A 23,347-nucleotide genomic window follows, 5' to 3' on the forward strand; every position below is an offset into this window, starting at 1 on the left:
TTTGATATAGCAGGTTTAACTATCGAACTAAACATTTTTGTATGGAAGTAAATCTGTCTCATCAGATTTTGAATTATAAAAACCATTGAATTTCTAGCACTGATTTTTTTTTTGCACTGAAATTAAGAGTCTGAATTTTTTGCATCTGAATTTTTTAAATTCTAAATTTTCAGTTCAGTGCACTTTCATGTGTGGTCACTTGTCACATTAAAAGCATAAAAACCTTGACACTCAGCAACAACTCACACTGTGCCAAAGGCGACAGAAAACAAGTGTGTTTTTTCAATGAGACTCAAAAACAGACATTGAAGAAATCTTAGTTTCATGCTCTAGTTCTATACGCATACTAAAGAAATGTAAAGGTCTAGTCACTTTGAATTTCCTCTGTTGAGTACTCCTATTAAAGACAAAGTATGCAATTCTGAAAATACTTTTATTGAAAATATTTTTTACATGACATGACATTTTTCATCACATCAGAAATAACTGAATTTGCAGTTTGTTAAATCCTTCAGCCTTTTAACGGTTTGTTTGTGTGATTTGCTGATTACTGAATAAAATCCCAAAAATAATAATAATAATAATAATAATAATAATAATAATAATAATAAAAGCATGTCTTTGGAAATGGCCTTTTCATGTTGCTTAATACGATAGAAGGTGAAGATGCTGTGATGTGAGTCTTCCAGGTGAATCTTCTACTCAACACCTTTCATAAACTCCAGGAACTCTGAAGAGAGAATAAGAATAAGAATAAGAATAAGAATAAGAATAAGAATAAGAATAAGAATAAGAATAAGAATAAGAATAAGAATAAGAATAAGAATAAGAATAAGAATAAGAATAAGAGTAAGATTAAGATTAAGAGTAAGAATAATAAGAGTAAGAGTAAGAATAAGAATACGTGTAAGAGTAAGAGTAAGAATAAAAGTAAGAATAAGAGTAAGAATAAGAATGAAAACTTTACTTGTGCTGAGTAACATACTCAAAACATTTAGATAGATTTAAAATTTTTGATAAAGAACTACCTTTAAAAGAGCTTCCTGTACAATACAGTAAATAAAGACTTCTGGTTGTATTTACACATTTCAGGGCAGTGATGTAAAGTGAATCAGTGATTTAATAATAATAATAATAATAATAATAATAATAATAATAATAATAATAATAATTTATTTGTAAAGCGCTTTCAATCAAAGTGCTGTACAGATATAAAATCAATCACAATAAAACAATAAAACATAAAAGCTAAAAACATTAACAGTAAAAGCACATCACGACTTATAACACAAAGTGAACAAGTGGGTCTTGAGCTTTGTTTTAAAAACATCCACAGAGCATGCCTGCCTTATGTCCAGAGGAAGACTGTTCCAGAGTGTTGGCGCACGGAAGGAAAAGGCTCGCTCGCACCGACAGTCTTTTTCCTGACTTTAGGCACAGTCAGGAGGCCAGATCCTTGTGAGCGAAGGGCACGAGAAGGTGCATACAGTCTAACCAGCTCTGTCAGGTAAGAAGGTGCCGCTCCATTTAAAATTTTATAAGTCAATAAAAGCACCTTAAAATCAGCACGAACCTGACATGGAAGCCAGTGCAGAGAGGCCAGCACTGGGGTAATGTGATCAAATTTCCCAGCTCCAGTCAGAACCCGAGTGGTAGCATTTTGCACCATCTGCAGGACTCTGAAACTTTTTTTGGGTAATCCTGAAAGAAGAGCGTTGCAATAGTCCAACCGAGATGTTACGAAGGCATGAATGAGGACTTCAGCATCTTTGTCACTTAGAATTGGCCTGATCTTAGCGATCCTTCGAAGATGAAAAAATGATGATCGAGTCACCTCCTTGATATGCTTATCAAAAGCAAGTGACTTGTCAAAAATGACACCAAGGTTTTTCAACTTGTCTCTGCCAAGAACAACACAGTCATCAAGAGATAAAGAAACATTATTGAATAAATTCTGCAATTTCTGTGGTCCAATGATCATCATTTCAGTCTTTGCAGAGTTCAGGAAAAGGAAATTTTCAGAGAGCCAATCCCTAACAGCTGAAAGACAACCCTAGATTTTTGACAGGTTAGGCCTATTTTCACATGTTAAGTGTAACAGTTATCTAAGTGATCTACGGTGGATGGAAAAGTAGGTGTAGTACAGCTACATAAGGTGCTTGGATATGTTAAAGTCTCTTCGTATCAGTCCTGATGTGGTCATGTCTGAGATGGAGACTGAGACTCCCCCGACCACTCAGTGTTGAGTTGTCCAGTCTGATGTCCAGGGGGAGGACAGAGTTCCTGCTCCTGTTAGTGGATCAGGTCAGAGACAGCAGCCTGCAGCTGAACACACTCCTCTGCCTGGTCACTGTCCTGTGCAGAGGATACTGAGGGTTGTCCAGGATGGACAGGATCTTCTCCAGGGTCCTTCTCTCTGCTGTTGACACCAGGGACACTAGCTCTGGTCCCACCACTGAGCCAGCTCTCCCCACCAGTCTGTCCAGTCGTGCAGCGTCCCTTTTTTCACTGCTGCTTCCCCAACAGACAACAGCATAAAAGAGAACACTGGACACGACCGACTGATAAAACGTCAGCAGCAGTTTCCTGCAGATGTTGAAGGACCCCAGTCTCCTCAGGACTGTGACTTCTATCAGTTTTGAGTATGACCTGAATGTGACCCTGAAGTGACCCACATGGGTAAAAGAGGTCCTGATGTAATACGTGACCACGCAGACACCCATTGTGTTTATGGAAGTAACACTTCTGGGACGCAGGATTGTGACATTTGTCGCATTTCAGTGACATAAAGGTCAGATAAATGTGACCTGGCCGTTCAGACTGAAGTCGCATTGCAAAATATCAGATACGTATTGGATTTAGGACCTCATATGAAAGTGGCCTGGGTTGGATTGGAAAAAATCCAATTAGTGCTGTTCAAACTGTCCTTAACAGATCAGATAAAGGGCAAATATAGGCAAAAAAAATCAGATTTGGGCCACATTTGCCTGCAGTCTGAACGTAGCCAAAGGCCATTATGTTATGATGACGATATGCTCCCTCTAGGTCAGTACACTTCTACAGTCTTTGATACCAGCCTTAAAGTCCATCTGTGTAAAACTGAGGGTCATACTGTTTAAACCATGTCAAAGCTATGTTCTTTTTCCACAACCTTTTTGAAGCCCCCTCATATGTACATTATATGTTCTGTGTTTTGTGTTGTCCTTCTGTGTGGACCCCAGGAAGATTAGCTTATCACTTTGGTGGCAGCTAATGGGGATCCTTTTAAACATTTAACATCTACAGATATAACCCCTAACACTTAAACACCACTTAATAACACCTCTGTGTCTATCTTTATCAACAGTCTTAAATGTGATCAATAATATAACAAGTATAATTACAGTGATCTGTGATTACAAGTCAGACTGAGGGACTGGTATTCAACTATCTACACTTACTGCAGATGCTACGGATGCAGATAATTACCTCCGCCAAGGAGGTTATGTTTTTGCCAGGGTTTGTTTGTTTGTTTGTTTGTTTGTTTGTCTGTCCGTTAGTGTGCAACATAACCCAAAAAGTTATGGACAGATTTGGATGAAATTTTCAGGGTTTGTTGGAAATGGGATGAGGAAGAAATGATTAAATTTTGGTGGTGATCGGGGGTGGTGGGGGCCCACGAGGGGGGGCCACTGATCATTAGTGTGCAACATTACTCAAAAAGTTATGGACAGATTGGGATGAAATTTTCAGGGTTTGTTGGAAATGGGATAAGGAAGAAATGATTAACTTTTGGGGGTGATCGGGGGTGGGGGGGCCCACGGGGGGGGCCACTGATCAGCCTTGGCGGAGGTCTGCGCTCTCCGAGTGCTTCTAGTTATTCATGGAATGTAGACATCCTGTGGTCAACCAATACCCATAAAATAAACAACTTTAAACTGTTACCATTATTGTTACCGCTGAATGATTGGTGCCTCTTATACATGAGAATTACATTTTAACATAACATTAGCCTCATAGCATAACTGCCAAAACAATAATGACAAATGTCATATTGTTTTAGATGGGGATAAATATCATATTGATTATTAATATTGATATTTATATCTCAAATCAGTATGAACAGGACATCTTACAGCTGTAGGCATGATGTGTCCAATTCTTTTTGTCCATATAGTTTAGAAACATCAATATTTCCTTTTTAAGTTTAATGGGAGATTTTTCTTCCAAGTGGGATGTAAAGAAAGTAGATAGTTAGTTGTTCTAGAAAATTATTATTTACAGTCAGAGCAGGAAAAATATGTTAGAAATTTAGAGGTAGAACATTTAAAATCATAGTTATGGATAAAAAACAACAACAGAAAAAATCAATGTTGAGAAACCTTAAGGAAAAACCATCTCTGAGGCATTTTAGAAGCTAAAATAACAATTTAAACCAAAATAACCAATGCAATGAAATTATATTTATCCCAATATAAAAGTAGTTTATGACATTTGTCATTATTGTTCTGTATCTCAGACCCCTCTTAGAAAAAAAAGACTTGAATTCAATGTGTCCCAATACTTTTGTCCATACAGTGCATGACTTCGGCAGTTATGCTATGAGGCTAACAGTGCGTACATACTGGATTTACACCTGTGGTGATGACAATAATGCAGTTCTTACCATCATAATCAATTTTGCCATCGTTATTTTTGTCTCCGTCCTTCATCAGCTCCTCGATGTCGTCTTCAGTGATGGCCTCTCCAGTCGACTCCAGCATGTTTTTGAGCTCTTCTAAATCTATGTATCCATCTCCATTCCTCAACACAAGATCAAAGTATGCGTCAGTTCGTACACTCATATTCTGAATATGCAGAGACGAGCTGGTATGTGTCAGATTCCAGGTCAGTGGTTCTCAACTGGTCTGACTTCACCCCTCAATGACAAGACATGACCCAAAGTGATCAAGTTAAACTTCTCAAATTGATTTAATGCAAATATGGTGTGTATGAAACATGAAATTATATAGAATATCACATTATGAAAACACAGAAGACTAGTTTAATAATAAATGGCCTGATCACAATCAAGGTGTACAAGTATATTTGCATCCGTTATTAATCAGTATTGCAAAAAGATCCCCCAAAACCATTCCCAAAATGTTTCTTTGGCCATCTTATTACTAGATCTTGCAGTCCTCCAAATCTGAAGAAAATCAGATTAAAACTGATAAAATGGCGACCCAATGAGCGAGAAAACATGTGCACAATTTTATTGTTATAAGAGAGCAAAATTATTGTACATAATGTTTTATAACACAATAAATAATTACTACTCAACTCCTGTGTCTTTTTATTACAAAATACACACATCACATTGCTTTTCATTTATTGATCATTTTTGTTGAACAGCTGTTTGATTATCAATTCTTATTTTCAGTATTAAGACAATCAACCATTTTGTTCTGAAAACCCTTCTTTTACAGCCCTTTAATTGTAATAATAGAATGGGAACCTGTTATTTCAGTATTATTAGGACTAAATATGCACAACTAGACAGATTTTGGTCTGCTCCCTGGCTGCAGAAAATTCGGTAACAATGTGTCAAACGGATGTTTACGTCGAACCGAATATTTCCAATGGTGCGTTGTTCACCAAAATTCATGTAGTATCCGTACACCAATATACTTCCATCAATAATATGGTGTATATGCCTTATAGATATATTGTTATAACTTGTTCACAAATGTTTATTTCCTCCTGTACCAGGAAGACTTAGTTACAGATCTAACACAGATGCGACCATGTGGTAAGACAGATTTCCATTCCAATCTGGTAGAGTCCGTACACCAGGTAGTGTCCGTACACCATATTCAAAATATGTGGGTCTAATTTTATTGTTTCTGTCAATATATGGAATTTTTCAGCACACATGCTTTGGACACGACATCTATGCAATAAACAATGCATGATTATCCTGAGTGCTGAAACATTTGTGTATCTCTGTAGACATTAAATATGGAGGCTATTAGGCTGGAGTGTCCGTACACCCAATAATTTCTGATTTGACAGGGGTACAAGCCTGCCAAATTTTTAGTAGACACCATAATACAAAAATATTTTGGACTTAAAAAGAGAAATATCAGACAAATAAAATGGCCTGTCTGATTTTTTGATAGAGCATTATTATTTTTTATCTATATGTGCACCCTTTCTAGTACCCTGGATTGGGATCAGGCCGTAAACCAAACTGACCAGCAGGTGGTGGTGATACAGAAATATTCCCTTTAACACTAAATTAGGTAAGTTTTAACCAAAACCAAAATGTGAACTTAGTTAAAAATTTAAAGAGCATTCAGTCAGTTATTAAAGAATTAAAGACACAGAGGTTTTTCTCCTCAGTGTGGGTAAAACCATATCTAATGTGGTCAGTGTCATAGCTGAGTTTCTCCTTGATTTAAATAGCAACTTTTAGGTCTTCTTCTATGCTGTGAAATGTCTGGTGTAGTGAAGTGCGGATCGATACTGAAATACCGATATCTCCGATACCCAGATCTACACATTCTAGAATCGATTCACAAACCACAATATCGATACTTTTGATGATACTTCAGTCATTTGAGGTCATGTATGTCAGGAACACAGTGAAAAGTAACGAAACTATTGGGATCTTTTCCAATTGATACGTGATTGGTGGGAACTACTTCTTCTTCCGCCTGAGTACGTGTGTACTGTGTCACGCCTCTCAGTCAGTCAACTCTGACTCAGTCTGTTTTGAGCAAAAAATGGAACAGACTAAAGGGGAAAACTGTAAATATGCTGTTGTTCTTTAACAAAAACTCATGAATGTCAGAAAGTGTCAGTGTTGGATGCTTTTGTTGAAGTGTTACATGTTCAGTATTTTCATGTTTCATGTTAACACGTTCATGTTACGTGAATTAATATGCAAGTTTTCATTTTTATTATAGTTATCAATCATTAAACCATAATTACTCTCATGTCTTGTATTCTTTATGAGGTTATGATTTGAAATACGTTGTTTTTTAAAAAAGATTTTCCAGACATTAAGTGTATTTGTACAAAGTATCGTTATCGGATCGGTATCACCGATACCAGACAGAATTTTACTCAGTATCGGATCAGTGTTATGGCCAAACAATTTATGAACAGATGTAGATTTGTGAAGACCCCCCCCCCCACTGTTCTTAATTTACATGAATGAAATAACAGACTTCAAAAAGACACTGAGACATGTGAAAACCAAACAAGCCTTGATTGTTTATGAACATTTGAATGTATTGATTCCTGATTAGACCTCTGATTTTATTTTGATATTTATTTTTATTTTATTTTATTTTATTTTATTTTTATGATGTTCTTTACTAATACAGTTCAGATAAGTTTGATATTGTTGCTCAGTCCGGAAAAAAAGGTGTTTTTCTATGGAATTAGATTGAATGTATAACCAGATTTTGATTAATAAAGTTGAAGAAAAAAAACAAAACAAAACTTTGTATCAGATCAGAAAGGAAATCTGTGGTATGAGCATCACTCTGGTGTTAATCAGTTTTACAGTGCATTATCACCACCTGCTGTTGGGGAGTGTGAATGGATGGGACTCCGCTCCTTTCTTAAATTTTTTTTTTTCCCCAGACAAAGGCCCACGACCCACTGACCCACTGATAATGGGTTTGTGACCCACTTTTGTGTCATGACCCAGCAGTTGAGAATCACTGATCTAGGTAACAATTCACTTGCAATGGAGCTCTGTTGAATTAAAAATGAGAAAGCACTGAGAGCAGAAATCATCCAAGAAGCTCAGTTTACCTCAACAACATACCATCCCTACCAATTATGTAAATCCAATCAAAATGTAATTTTTCACTTTAGAGAAAAATTATCCAAAGGTACATTGGGTCAAAAATGTTCAAGAAATTTGAAAGAAAAGTAAGGTATAAAAATAAAAAAAAGAAAATCATGTACTGTCACTGACCTTGACCTTTGACCTTCAAACCTAATGTGGCCTTAGATCTTGATACTATAAAGCAAGGACGTACCGGACGAAAATTAGAATCTAATCGTACATTTCAACCACAATATTACATGACATCGATTAAAGTTTCATCCAGTTTTTCTTAACCTTTTGACTTTGAATAGCGATCATCGCAAAAGTCAGGATGAATAAACAAAAAAATCTGTATCACTTTACCTCATTATAAATCGTTTTACAGTAGCAAAGAGAATAAATGCAGACAGAAGAGGAAAAAGACCAAACTGGGCTCTTTTTTCTGAGAAGCACTTTCAATTTATGATGTTGGAAAAATAAATTACAAAACAGTAATATAATGACTTTGCATTTTTGGTAATCTGAGTTCTTTGCATAAATCATAACACGATGATATGATTACATTTTTACATCAGAAGGTCAAAGGTCAACTTCAAAGTACCATCCTAATACTCTATTATTTAACACTATGCTCCTCTTTAAAGTGCTTGAGGAAATACTGATAAAATAGTTTCTATATTCTACCGTTGCTACTTCTAAGCTTTCATGCAGGAAAAAGTCTGTCACTAGTTGCTAGTTGCTTATAAGTGAGTGAATTGAGGGTTATGATGCAGAGGAAAGTGGATTCATCTGACTATTATTTTTTCCATATTAACCCTTTCATGCACAGTGGTCTTCTTGTTTATTCATGGGTTTTGTTGTTTTAGTTCCATATCAGCCAACACAGTGGACACTCATGCATTGTCCCAAACACTGCAGTTCATACAATTACTGTAACTTTGCTGCTCTTGATAAACCTGATTTGTAGTAACATGTTTTAGTGTAAATCAGTTGCTAATTGTTATTAGACTGTAATTAACAGTTTTCTGGAAAATAAAGGCTTTTTTTTTTTGGTTTTTTTGCATATCCTCCTGGGACCTAGTAATGCATTTTTGTCCTCTATAGGGGACAAAGTTTGACAGTTTAACCCTTTCATACATACTGGTCACTACAGTGGACAGCTATTCTAGAACTGTTCTCTTGTATATTCATGGGTTTTGTTGTTCTTTTTTTTTTTTTTTTTTTTTTTTTTTTTTTTTACACATATCTTTATTAAAGTTTTAAGACACTACATATCTTTTCTGACATGAATTGGTAATATACTGTAGATCTCTCCTGAGCATAAACCCCCAGAATCACAAGCTCTCCCCATACTTTTCCACACAGTTTATCAGTAAATACATGTTTCTGTGCGTCAAAAATTAAACGTGTGGTGTCCAGCTGAGGGGACATTTTGGCAACTTCATGAAAAATAGGTTCATAAGAATTTTTTTTTCATTATTATTATTATTTTTTAATGTGTTTTTAAATTTTTAAATTATTTTATTCATTTACTTTTCAGAAGAAAATTTTCAATCGCATTGTTTTCTTCATGCCTAAAGAGGAATAAAAACACTCAGGAAAAAATTTTGATGACGGTTCTCATAATTTGTGCATGAAAGGGTTAACTTAAAAAATACTGTCCATTGCAAAGGACATTCCATTAAAAAATCAATCGAGAAATAAAAACGATTTTAAAAATGTATCTGAAAAACGGTTGCATTATGCAGTTTCCAATCAAGACAATTATTTAATGTAAAAAAGCTAAAATTGTCAATTTCCTGGGTCTCAGGAGGATATTATCTCCATGAAATGAGTAATAACTAGTATGGGAGTATGAGAAAATGTGACAAAACATCAGATTAGCTGCATTAAAAATGTTTTTGTTTAATAGTTTTCACACAGTATATCACTTTCTGAAGATAGGTTTTAAATACATGTTTCTTTGCTTCAAAAATGAAACGCATGGTGTCCAGTTGAGTGGACATTTTTGTAACTCCATGAAAAATAGGTTCATCAAAAAAAAAAAAAATTCTGCAATTAAATTTGTTTTTTTCATGTCTAAAGAGGAATAAAAACACTCAAGAAAAAAATACTGACTAAGGTTCTCATAATTCATGCACGAAAGGGTTAAGCAATATAGCGGTGTTTCCTTTGAGGTGCCATTGTACAGTGTGCACAGAAATGCAAAATCAAACCTACTTGTCAAACATGCGGAACAGTTCAGCTAACTCCTCCTCTGATTTTCCTTTGCTCTCCTCCTTCATACATCGGACCATCATAACCAGGAACTCATCAAAGTCTACTGTTCCACTGCCTGTGAACACATACCATGACATGTACTGGACTCTGTATCTGGGGTACATCATATTTAACCTCTGATCGCTATATGTCACAGGTGTCAAACATGTGGCCCGGGCGCCAAATCTGGCCCGCCAAACAGTCCAGTCCGGCCCTTGGGCTGAATTTGTGAAATGCAAAAATTACATTAAGATATTAACAATTGTTTTAGTTCAGGTTCCACATTCAGACCAATTCAATCTGAAGTGGGTCAGACCAGTAAAATACTATCATAAGAACACAGAAATAATGACAACTTCAAATATTTCTCTTTGTAAATGTAAATATTTTCATGTATTTCATGTAATTTTGCAAATAATGTGAATAACCTGAAATGTTTTAAGAGAAGCAAGTTTAATTTTAACAATATTCAGCCTGTTACTAAATGTTTTGTGTATTTGTAGAGCCACTGTGATCTGTAAGTTATAATGTACAGTACATGCCAAAAGTTTGGACACACCTTCTCATTCTTCGCATTTTCTTTATTTTCATGACTATTTACATTGTAGATTCTCACTGAAGGCATCAAAACTATGAATGAACACATGTGGAATTATGTACTTAACAAAAAAGTGTGAAATAACTGAAAACATCTCTTATATTCTAGTTTCTTCAAAGTAGCCACCCTTAGCTCTGATGGCTGCCTTGCACACCCTTGGCACCCAGGTGACAGCCCTATTGGACAACTGTTAGAATGCATATTATGGCGAGAACCAATCAGCTAAGTAAAGACAAACGAGTGGCCATCATTACTTTAAGAAATGAAGGTCAGTCAGTCCGGAAAATTGCAAAAACTTTGAATGTGTCCCCAAGTGCAGTCGCAAAAACCATCAAGCGCTCCAACGAAACTGGCTCACATGAGGACCGCCCCAGGAAAGGAAGACCAAGAGTCACCTCTGATGCTGAAGATAAGTTCATCTGAGTCACCAGCCTCAGAAATCGCAAATTAACAGCAGCTCAGATTAGAGACCAGATGAATACCACACAGAGCTCTAGCAGCAGACACATCTCTACAACAACTGTTAAGAGGAGACTGCGCCAATCAGGCCTTCATGGTCAAATAGCTGCTAGGAAACCACTGCTCAGGAGAGGCAACAAACACAAGAGATTTATTTGGGCCAAGAAACCCAAGGAATGGACATTAGACCAGTGGAAATCTGTGCTTTGGTCTGATGAGTCCAAATTTGAGATCTTTGGATCCAACCGCCGTGTCTTTGTGAGACGCAGAAAAGGTGAACGGATGGATGCTACATGCCTGGTTCCCACCGTGAAGCATGGAGGGGGAGGTGTGATGGTGTGGGGGTGCTTTGCTGGTGACGCTGTTGGGGATTTATTCAAGATTGAAGGCAACCTGAATCAGCATGGCTACCACAGCATCCTGAAGTGACATGCCATTCCATCCGGTTTGCGTTTAGTTGGACCATCATTTATGTTTCAACAGGACAATGACCCCAAACACACCTCCAGGCTGTGTGAGGGATATCTGACCAAGAAGGAGAGTGATGGAGTGCTGCGCCAGATGACCTGGCCTCCACAGTCACCGGACCTGAACCCAATCGAGATGGTTTGGGGTGAGCTGGACCGCAGAGTGAAGGCAAAAGGGCGAACAAGTGCTAAGCATCTCTGGGAACTTCTTCAAGACTGTTAGGAAACCATTTCAGGTGACTACCTCTGGAAGCTCATCAAGAGAATGGCAAGAGTGTGCAAAACAGTCATCAGAGCTAAGGGTGGCTACTTTGAAGAAACTAGAATATAAGAGATGTTTTCAGTTATTTCACACTTTTTTGTTAAGTACATAATTCCACATGTGTTCATTCATAGTTTTGATGCCTTCAGTGAGAATCTACAATGTAAATAGTCATGAAAATAAAGAAAATGCAAAGAATGAGAAGGTGTGTCCAAACTTTTGGCCTGTACTGTACATGTGTAAATGATAAACTGAGGCATAATATTGTTAAAATTACACTTATTTTTTCAGTTTGTTCATGTTATTCACATCTTTTGAAATGATAGTTTGTAGATGTAAGCCTTTTCATAATGTAAATTAACTTTTTTCGCTCTAAAACATAGAGAAAAATTTGGAGTTGACACTATTTATATATTATTATGTTATTATTTCACTGGTTCGGTCCACTTCAGATCAAATTTAGTTGAATCTGGCCCCTGAAATAAAATGAGTTTGACACCCCTGCTATATGTAATCATGATGTATTTTATACTGAATGACAGTGGTCCATGTACAGTTTGGCTGCATCATTACACCACATTAACCCATAAGACCCAATCAATCAATCAATCAATCAATACTCCCTGATGTGAGAGAAACAATTACATGCCACTACATTCTTATTAGAATGCTTAGTACTTGATTTTTGTCTTTACTTTAATGCTTACTGTTTGTTTTGGAAGTTGAAATGAAAAACCCAGCAAAACATAAACCACAACCCAGATAGCAAATATTTTGGCAGTATTATGGCATACATTTGGCATTTTTGGCTTTCTTTTGGCATTATGAAAACCTTTAGGCTTAACTGTGGTATGATTAAGGTTATCTATAATAGATATGGAGGCACCAGCAGTATACGGCTGAGTTCTGGCATATGTGTGGTTTACCAAAAGACTGGGCAAAGAGCGGGATCAAGTATAGGGATGGTATGGCATGTTTATGGCAAACCAGAAGATTGACTAAAGAGCGGTAACATCTTATTCCATATATGGATGTGTTTTGGTTGTGTTTTGGCATATTTCTGTAAAGCCAAAACACTGCACAAACAGCGGGAATGTCTACCCAGAAGAAAACCCCTCCTCATTTTAAAAACATGATCAACACAAATTTTGGGTGAATTTTGGCCTTCTTTTGGCCTCTCTTTGGGTCAGTTTTGCCTACTTTTTGGCTGGATTATGGGGATTTGGGGCTTTTCTGGGACAATTATGGCTATATTTTGGAAGTCAATTAGTTTTGGGTGAATTTTGGCTTCCTTCTGGTTTGATTTTGGCTGGCCTATTTTGGGCCATTTAGGGCCCACACATCCGCCCAGAACTTTGCCAAAATGACATGCCAGTTTTGGGCCAGATTTAAGCCATAATGATTTTGCTATCTGGGAATGGTTGGGATACGTTCTAAAATGAAATTAAATCTAACATTTTTGATATCTTAATTTGTTCAAACTATTATTTAGCAAACAAAACTACAAAGGAAATATTTCCATTGTTTTCACCGACCAACTTGAGTGCATTTTCTAAAAACAAACAAATTTAGATTTCAAAACCTGGGACACATTCACAAAAGTTGGGACAGATTTATGTCCTTTTTCCTCATTAGCCTGGACAGAACAGTCAATATTTACATAATACAAATACACTGGTCAGTGAAAACACTGTTTTGTACTTTTGTCAGTTAAATAACAGACCCAAACAGCCATCGATGACCAAAATTATCTACTAGTGTAAAATGTTTAATACCTTTTGATCCATTAATCCTATCAGTCCATGAAAATAATTGTTGTAAAATACAATTTGTCATCATTTCATAGTCATCAGATATGACCTGTTTGGATGTTCAGAGGCTCCGTAGTTACCGTGGAAACACCGTCATCTTCTACAACATTGATTCACCAGGAAAACCCATGTAGTTGGATCAATGACAGTGGATGGACACACTTGGTTTATGTTCAGTTAATGATATCAAGGTTATTATCGTTAACAAAAATTAACGAAATGACGAAAACTACAATTGCAAAAACATTTTTGTTAACTGAAATAAATAAAAACTATAATTAAAAGTAAAGAACGACAACTAACTGAAACTGTATTGTGTGCTTACAAAACTAAGTAAAACCTATGGATAAAATTCCCTTCGTTTTCGTCTTTGTCAACGTTGGATTGATACGAAAGCGATTTATTTCGCTCTAGCAGTTTTAGCTAGTGGCACCATACGGTACTTCACAGTCCGTCACTTCTTGTTACTTGTGGTTTAGTCGTCTTCATGTCTCCACTCTACCTGGAAACATGGAGACTAAAGTTGGGAGAAAGTAGCAGAGTCCTGTCTGGGATTTATTTGAATACGACGGTGAAGAAGATAAAAGACACGACAAAACTAAAATTAATACCAAAACTAAATTTAAACAAAGCATTAAAAAAAAAAAGAAAACTAATAAAAACTACCAAACCTGCTCTAAAAACTAATTAAAACTAACTGAATTAGAGAAAAAAAAAAGTCCAAACTAAATAAAACTAAACTATAATGAAAAATCCAAAACTATTATAACCTTGAATGATATTTTTGTTAAAAAAGTCACTTTTCTTCAGCTTTTTTCTGTTTTTGATGTAACAACCATCACCTTTAATCTGAGCTTTTGTGAACATCCACATGATCAGTAAATTAGATAATGGAAAACACCTGATGTTCACTGAAAAAATGCAAAACACAGAGGATTATGTCATAATAAATGGTGATACGTCACTTAAGAAAAGTTAAATAAAGAGAAAAAAATATTTTGGAATGGCCATAAACCTTCAACTGGGTCTTTATGGGTAAGCATATTAAAATTTTTATTGGAAATGGGGTTGGTTCTATATTAATAATGATATTTGACAGATGGCTTTTTTTTAAATTAGAACTGGTAAAAGTAAAATGCATAATACTGAAAACAAGTATCTCCTTTACAGGTCGAGTGTAAATGATACGCCCATACCGTCCTCATCCACCTCATCGATCATCTCCTGTAACTCCTCAGGGGTGGGATTCTGCCCCAGCATCCTCATCACCTTCCCCAATTCTTTGGTGCTGATGCAGCCATCTTCTGCATCCTGGATGAAGATGTCAAATGCAGCTTTGAACTCTAAATAAGACACAGGAAAGAAGATGAGATGAGATGGAAACACGGTAAAAGACACAAAAGCCACAGATTACATAAAGATATAACTAGACGGTAACTATATAAAGGACATGGCCAAAGAAGAAATAACTGGCACTGTATAAAAATAAAAATACAAACTAAAGTGGACACAGTGATGTTAAAGTCTACTTGACTTGACTTGTCTTCCTTTCTCTACATTATTAATGCAACTTATTTCATGTTTTGTCGGGTCATGTTTATTTCCTTTGTAAATATGTATCTATTCCTCACATCCAGGGTCAAATAAATTCAAGGTAAAGCTGGAATAAGAGCAATTTAGGACTAAAAATGAGTTAAATTAATTAGGTTTAGGTTTAGGTTAGTTTATTTCAGACACAGACATAATACAAAACATATGAAACAAACAAACAAACAAACAAACAAACAAAAAAAATAATAATAAACAATACACAATACACAAATAAAAAAAATCAAACAATAGAAAAATAATAATAGTAATGATAAACAATACACAAAAAAATCAAATAATAGAAAAAAAAAAAAAAGAAGAATTAAAATAAAATATGTGTTGAAATGGGGGATGTGAAGAAGAAAATATGGGCTGAGGTTTGACGGTAAATGTTTGAGAAAACTATTTCAATCTTTAACATTCTCAAATATACAGTAGATTGGGGAGGATTAGCGTATATGGTGTGATGAACAGAAGCACAGTGGAACCTCACAGTATGAGTACACCGCAGAACCAGGAATTTACTTAATGAGCCTCTTGAGGATTTTTGCATTGAAATATGAGTAGAAATCTGCAGCATGAGCTGGTGTTCAGATCACCAGCATTCAGATGGAGGAGGAGGGGAGGTCATCCCCCAGCGAGGACAGTGAAGTGGAGGAGGTTATCTACCAGGAAATTAAAACAAGTGTTGGTAAAGTGGACAGAGGTTTCTGATTTAGTTAAAAAAAAAACCGAACATCCAGATAAATTAAGTTGAGATTATGCAGCTGCTTTATTTGATGATAATGATCTGGAGCATTTTCAGACCATTTTAAAAAGCAGCTCAAAGTAGATTTCTCTGAATAGGTTTATAATGAAACCACCTGCAAGCAAGGTTATTATCGTTAACGAAAACTAACAAAATGATGAAAACTAGAATTGTAAAAACATTTTCGTTAACTGAAATAAATGAAAACTATAATTAAAAGAAAAAAACGATAATTAACTGAAACTGTATCGTGTACTTATAAGACTAACTAAAACGTATAAAAATTATGGATAAAATTCCCTTTGTTTTCGTCTTTGTCAACGTTGGATTGACACAAAATTGATTTATTTCCCTCAAGCAATTTTAGCTGCTAGCACCATTTGATATTTAACGGTCCGTCACTTGTGGTTTCCAGTCATCTTCTGGTCTCCACTCTACCTGGAAACAAGGAGACTAAAGTTGAGAGAAAGCAGCAGAGTCCTGTCTGGGATTTATTTGAATACAACAGAGAAGAAGAGAAAAGATATATAAAAAAAAGCCAAACTAAAACTGAACTAAAACTAAGCATTTAGAAAATAACGAAAACTAATAAAAAACTAGCAAACCTGCTCTAAAAACTAATTAAAACTAACTGAATTAGAGAAAAAAAGTCAAAACTAAATAAAACTGAACTATAATAAAAAATCCAAAACTATTATAACCTTGCCTGCAAGTGCAGACAGTGAACACAGTGAGGACAGAAATACCAAGAGAAGAGAGAGAAAAAACGGCAGGAATAATTCTGACATTTTACTGAAAGGAGATTTGGTAACACTTTATTTGAAGGTCTAGTTTATAATGCATTAAGCGTACATTCATAAGACATTATAATGCATTTATAATCCATAATAAAAGTCATTACAACAGTTTATGATCATGTAAAACAACTTATGCCAAGGTTAATAAAGTATTATAAGTGTAGACTTAATGTTTTATAAATTCAGCTTTCATACTGTTTTCTACATCCATACCAAAGTGACAAGTGTTTGTAGGAAGAATCTCAAGTCCTGGGTTACATAACACATTATAACCATCATAACAATTAACCATTGCAGATTAAGTGTAAATTAAGTTTATGGTTTGTTCTTGACAGTGCATTGTTTAGTTCCTCAGACGCTTGGTTTTAAGTTTAAAGTTCTCAGATAAACATTGGGAGATTTGGATTCTGACAGAGAAGCAGTGTGAAGGAATTTATTTTTTTAGGTGGGGAACTTTTATTAGGTTTTGTCACTGGTCTCTATACCCATCTATTTTAGGGATTTAATTTTTATTAAAAAAAAAAAAAAAAAGTATGTGTTTGCATTAACAAAGATTCAGAGCTGCCTCATTATTTTTTATTTATGTACAAAGCAACATGTAACACTTCTATTTACTGTCTATTTTCTTTTAATGTTTTGTTTTTGCAAAATAAGAGTTAAGAACACTTTGATGTATAATTTTTGACTTACACTTTACTTAGAGCCTGCAGATACTGCTCATACGGCATCATACTTGTGTTATAATATCATACAATTGCTAATTGCTACAATTGTCACTTTACTAAAAGCTCTTAAAGTCCTCCTGTAACTTCTTACACTGTCACTGTGGTATGGATGTATGAAACATTATGAAAGCAGAATTTATAATACATTAGGCCTACACTTATAATACTTTATTAACCTTGGTATAAGTCATTGTACATGATCATAAACTGTTGTAATGACTTTTTACTGCATTATAAATGCATTATAATGTCTTATGTCTTATGAATGTGTGCTTAATGCATTATAAACTAGACCTTCAAATAAAGTGTTACTGGAGATTCTCCTTCCAAACAATAATCCTCCTCCTCTTCCTCCTCCTCCACAGATTATCTCATCTTGAACATAAAAAAGGTAATAAAACCAGTTTATTTATTTTTAGAATTGTTTTCTTTCTAGCTTTATTTTCTCTGTTTTAATCCCTTAAAAATAATAATGGATTACATTTCTATAGTGTTTTTCAAGGCACCCAAAGCGCTTCACATTATTGATCCGTTATTCTTTGGCGCTCACATTCTCCCTCTGGTGGTGTTCGACTCCATCTGCATCCACAGCTGTCCTGTCCTGGGGCAGGCTGCCATTGAGCAACAAACAGCCCCTCTGACCACCACTGAACATTCCTTCACATTCGTACACCAGTATGGGTGACACTAGAGGCAAGGAGGGTGAAGTGTTTTACCCAACGACACAATGGCATATGACTAGGACAGAGCGGGATTCAAACCGCCAACCCTTCAGTTATTGGACTCTCTCTAGCTCTACCTCCTGAGCCACAGCCGCCCAAAAAGGGTTTTTGGGTGGTTTTTGAGGGGCTGGACATGATTAATTATATTTAAATTAATTTCAACGGTGAAAAATGATTGGTAAATTTAGTAAATCGCAAAACGGGCACACTCATGGAACAAATTAAATCCGTACTGTGAGGTTCCACTGTAAAAGATTTGAATGTTTTTCAGTGTATAAGGTTACAAGACTAAACTGACCACATGTGATCTGTGATCCCTCAGATGATTCCACATTAAATACCATCGTTCATCTGTTAGAGTCACATGCGTCAGGACCTATGCCAGGCTCTATGACAGGGCTGTCAAACTCATTTTAGTTCAGGGGCCACATTCAGCTAAATTTGATCTGAAGTGGGCCAGACCAGTAAAATAAAAACCTAACAATATATAAATAATGTTAACTCCAAAGTTTTCTCTATGTTTTAGAACAAAAAAAGTACATTTACAATATAAAAAGGTTTACATCTACAAACTATCCCCTCAAAAGATGTGAATAACATGAACAAACTGAAAAAATAAGTGTAATTTTAACAATATCATGCCTCATTTTATCATTTCCACATGTACATTATAACTTACAGATCATAGTGGATCTACAAAAACATAAAACATTTAGTAACAGGCAGAATCTTGTTAAAATTGTACTTACTTCTCTTAAGACATTTCAGGTTATTCCCATTTTTTGTGAAATTATACTTAGATTTGGTGTAAATACATTAAAGTATTTACATTTACAAAGACAAAAAATTGGAGTTGTCATTATTTATATGTCATTATGATAGTATTTTACTGGTCCTGCCCACTTGAGATTGAATTGGTCTGAATGTGGAACCTGAACTAAAAGGATTGTTACTATTTCATTTTTTGCATTTCACAAATTCATCCAAAGGGCAGGACTGGACCCTTTGGCGGGCCGGATTTGGCCGCATGTTTGACACCTGTGCTCTATGATATGAAGTCACATCCATAAATGCCTTTTGCCAGCATTTACATCTTTGTTCAAGAGTGCACAGCGTCCATTTCTTTTTTAAAAAAAGACAAAGAAAATGAGTTGGCCTGATAACAGTCTACATTTCCAGTGAGTCCTGGTCCATCCTGGATGCCTCAGAGCCCAGAGGAAACTAGAAATAGTTGTGGACTCAGTCAATATAAGGCATCCTTTTGGCTCAGTAAAGGATGAGCAGGCATTTGGGTTTGTAATGTCACGTAAGATATTCCTTTATTAGTCCCACAAGGGAAATACCAAATGGTATGTGGTAGAGTTTGACAGAGGTTTGCTACAGTGATCTGGTCCCGGGTGGTTTTATCAGGTACACATGATGATGATGATGATGATGATGATGATGATGATGATGATAATGATGATGATGATGACGATGACGATGATGATGGAATAGTCTAGATCACAGGTGTCAAACATGCGGCCAAAGGGTCCAATCTGGCCCACGGGATGAATTTGTGAAATGCAAAAATTACACTGAAGATATTAACAATCAGTGGTGTCAAAATCATTTCAATTCAGGTTCCACACACAGACACATGCAGTCCAATTAGATTTCAAGTGGGTCAGAACCAGTAAAATATTATCATAACAACCTATAAATAATGACAACCACAAATTTTCTCTTTGATTTTTTGGTGTAAAACAGTAAAATTACATGAAAATGTTTATAAAATGGGAATAACCTGAACAAATATGAACAAAAAGAAATGTCTTAAGAAAAGTAAATTTAATTTTACCAATATTCTGCCTGTTACTAAATGTTTTGTGCGATTGTAACACACATGTGTAAATGATAAACTGAAAAACTGAGGCATAATATTGTTAAAATTGCACTTGTTTTTCTTAAGACAATTTAAGTTGTTCATGTTATTCAGATTTTTGGGGAAACTTTGGAAATGTAAACCTGATCACAGTATAATTTTACTTTTTTCACTGGTATTATTTTACTGGTCTGACCCACTTGAGATCAAACTGGGGTGAATGTGGCCCCTGAACTAAAATGAGTTTGACACCCCTGGTATAGATGAAGCTTTCTTTTTTATTTGCATTTTCCATTAAATGAAAACAACAAGAATGAAAGCAAGATAAAAGTGGTAAATATGAAAAAGACCAAACAGGACAGACATGACGGGACTACGGAGAAAGTTAGTATTCAGTATTTTTATTGTGTTTCTTTTATTTTCTATGAAGTTAGAATGGTTGAATGTGACAATCAGTTCTATTTACACACAAAAGGATGACAGAAAAGCCCTTCAGAGGTCTAATTCTACTTTCATACTTTATCAATTGGGCAGAGGTGGGTAGAGTAGCCAAAATAATACTCAAGTAAAAGTACTGTTACTTTAGAAAAATCTTATTCAAGTACAAGTAAAAAGTAGTCATCCAAATAATTACTCAAGTAAAAGTAAAAAAAGTACTTAATGAAAAAAATACTCGAGTACTGAGTACTTCCTGAGTAACATAATATTTGTTGTTCTTTTAAATTCAACAATTAATAAATGAAATGTTAAAATAAAATATATATGGGAATATTACAGCTACTTACAAATATACCTCGTACTAATCATGTTGATACAGAGTTAAACATAGCCAGACTAGCTCCGTTTAATGGTGAAACACAGTCATGTGAGTTTTTGGCGGAAGTCGTTCTAACAAAACAAAACAAAACAAATGGTCCGTGCATGAACAAATTACTAAAACTAAAAGTAATGAGCGGAGTGTATGCCATTGTAATGGAGTAGAAGTAGTGTTTCTTCTTCATAAATATACTCAAGTAAAAGTAAAAAGTATGTCATATTAAAAGTACTCTTAAAAGTACAATTCATTTAAAAAGTTACTTAAGTAAATGTAACAAAGTAAATGTAATGCGTTACTACCCACCTCTGGAATTGGGTCAGTTCTTTTTACACTAATTCTTCACATTCAACACTCTGCATCTTCACATGTGTCTTTAGTGATCATTTCTGCACTTCTACTGGAGTGTGTACTTTGGCCATCCCCTATTTATTATTGACTACACTGGTCTACAAGGAAAATGCTTCCAGAATAAAAGTTATGAAATTTTACCACATGAGAGTCACTGATAAAGAAAAATCCAGTCAAAAATGCTGGTTGGCTGAACTTTCCAAGATGCAGCCTTGAGTCAAATTGTGAAATTCAAGAATTAACGAGAGAATGGGTTTGACTCAAAAGGAATATTTGTCTCAGAGCTACAAGATCTACTTCAAAACACTGTCTGCACATTAGAATACATTCACTTTACAGGTTCTATTTAGTGGAAGATTTATAAAAGTATTATATAAATGTACATAAACCAATATATATTTGTAATAACACTTAATCATATACCTTGAAAACATCAGCAAACCAGCACTTTTGTCATTTATTTTCCAGTTAATCCTATTAAAATACATTTAGCACATTTAATGTCTGAGGCAAATCATTTCTAAAAAAATTATAGACCAGTGCAATTGAGGAACAAAATGAAACAACACATAAAACTGCCTCACCATTTTTCTGCTCCTCTGTCAAGTTTTCAACCTGAAGGGAAACAAAATCAGGATGAACTCACGTTTTTTTTTTTTATTTTTTTTTTTTTTTACCATTTTATAGTCAGAATAGAACAGTATCTCAGCAGCCACACTTACATAGTGTAGTATGATGGTAATGACACACTGATTTCTTCACATACTATTCTTGTTGGGTGGCAGAGGAGATAGGAAAGGTTATGTGCCGGGTGGAGTTATACTGGTGGGTGGGGTGGGGGTGGGGGTGAGGAAATATGTGATACCAACGCTCATGTCACCTATTTGTTTTAAGAACCATCAGCTGTCCTTTCTCTTCATCTAACTGTCCAACTGTTCCGTGTTCTATTGTGAGGCACAGACAATAGAACACAATCCAACAAAGAAAGATGGAGTTTTAACTACAGTACATGATCTGTCTGTGACGTCAGAGTAAAATCTTCACATCTTTTCTGGCTTTTAAATACGCAAACGTCAATTTTCTCACGCGAATCATTCAAAAATAACTGCAACCAATGCAACTCAACTGTAGTGTTAATGTTATAAATAATTTCAGACAGAAATGAATGACTGATAAAGAGTCATTTCATTGTTATAGAAAATACAGAGGGATTGAATTTAATGTCTTCAAGGTGTTAGGAAGTCAAATCAACAACCCTCATATGTTGAAGACCATACATTTTATGTATATTGAAAATAATAAGCAGAGGTTAAAATGTTGTGCTCTCTATTACAAAGGTCACAGTGTAGTGTTAATTCCGTTCTAAACAATATTTAGCTTTTACCTCACTATGATCATCTTAGCAAACAGCGGAGATTTGTTATTTTGTTATTATTTTCTGATCAATAAATGCATTTTTGTCCCTGTTAGCAGTTCCAGGAATTTCTGAATTTTTCCGTTCTTGCTGATTTATCAACTCAACATAATAGAACAGAGATCGAGAAAAAAAGAAAGAAAAAAAAAAACAACGACACATCATATTTGGCCTTTTATGTACTCACCGCTGCCTTATATACGTCATCCATGGCTGCGACTCTGTCCCTGCCTTTGACAGACTGTTCCACTCAGACACAGGACAAAGCCTGCCCCGCAATAACTGTAGGAGGAGGAGTACAGCACTAAAAAAGGCCCTTGACCCATCCTGAAAAATCCAAGGGCAATGGAGGGAGGAGTGACAGACAGACAGACAGGAAAAGAGAGAAAGGGATCTATAAATAGGAAACAGTTCAGGCCTTCCAACAATAGTGATCCACGGACAGCTTCAGCAGTGACATAGTGTCTCAGAGGTGGGAAACGTCCACACAGTCAGAACTGAAGGAAAAAGTCCAAGTACAGGGTGACCCAAAAAAACGGGAACTTTTTAACAATCCAATAAAACCAAGAGTGATGGAAGAAAAATATTTTATTCATAGTAATTGAAACCTTAAACCATGCCATTTAAGAAACAATGATGGAATTTTCATGTTTTAAAAA

The 23,347-nt window shown here is 35.4% G+C and overlaps 1 protein-coding gene across 1 annotated transcript; it reads right to left on the minus strand.

The window, feature by feature from the left end:
* Nucleotides 1-414: 414 nt before the first annotated feature.
* On the minus strand, nucleotides 415-22,980 carry LOC115421911 (troponin C, slow skeletal and cardiac muscles-like). The gene is made up of 6 exons (XM_030137916.1): nucleotides 22,876-22,980; nucleotides 21,859-21,889; nucleotides 14,860-15,006; nucleotides 10,028-10,142; nucleotides 4,646-4,782; nucleotides 415-730 (listed from the first exon to the last, which is right to left on the minus strand). Exons 1-6 carry the CDS (start codon nucleotides 22,897-22,899, stop codon nucleotides 699-701), a joined length of 486 nt encoding a protein of 161 aa, XP_029993776.1. The 5' UTR covers nucleotides 22,900-22,980; the 3' UTR covers nucleotides 415-698.
* Nucleotides 22,981-23,347: the final 367 nt, after the last annotated feature.

This window comes from Sphaeramia orbicularis, chromosome 7 (assembly GCF_902148855.1).
Source record: "Sphaeramia orbicularis chromosome 7, fSphaOr1.1, whole genome shotgun sequence".
NCBI lineage: Eukaryota > Metazoa > Chordata > Actinopteri > Kurtiformes > Apogonidae > Sphaeramia > Sphaeramia orbicularis.

What these genes read in the sequence shown, in the direction of transcription:
- LOC115421911 (XM_030137916.1), bottom strand. Translation starts at nt 22,899, where the DNA reads ATGGATGACGTATATAAGGCAGCG. An exon ending in CGATGAGGTGGATGAGGACG is followed by an intron (nt 10,143 to 14,859) that starts GTATGGGCGTAT and finishes ATGTGTTCACAG; the next exon opens with GCAGTGGAACAGTAGACTTT. An exon ending in CTGTTCCGCATGTTTGACAA is followed by an intron (nt 4,783 to 10,027) that starts GTAGGTTTGATT and finishes TCTTGTGTTGAG; the next exon opens with GAATGGAGATGGATACATAG.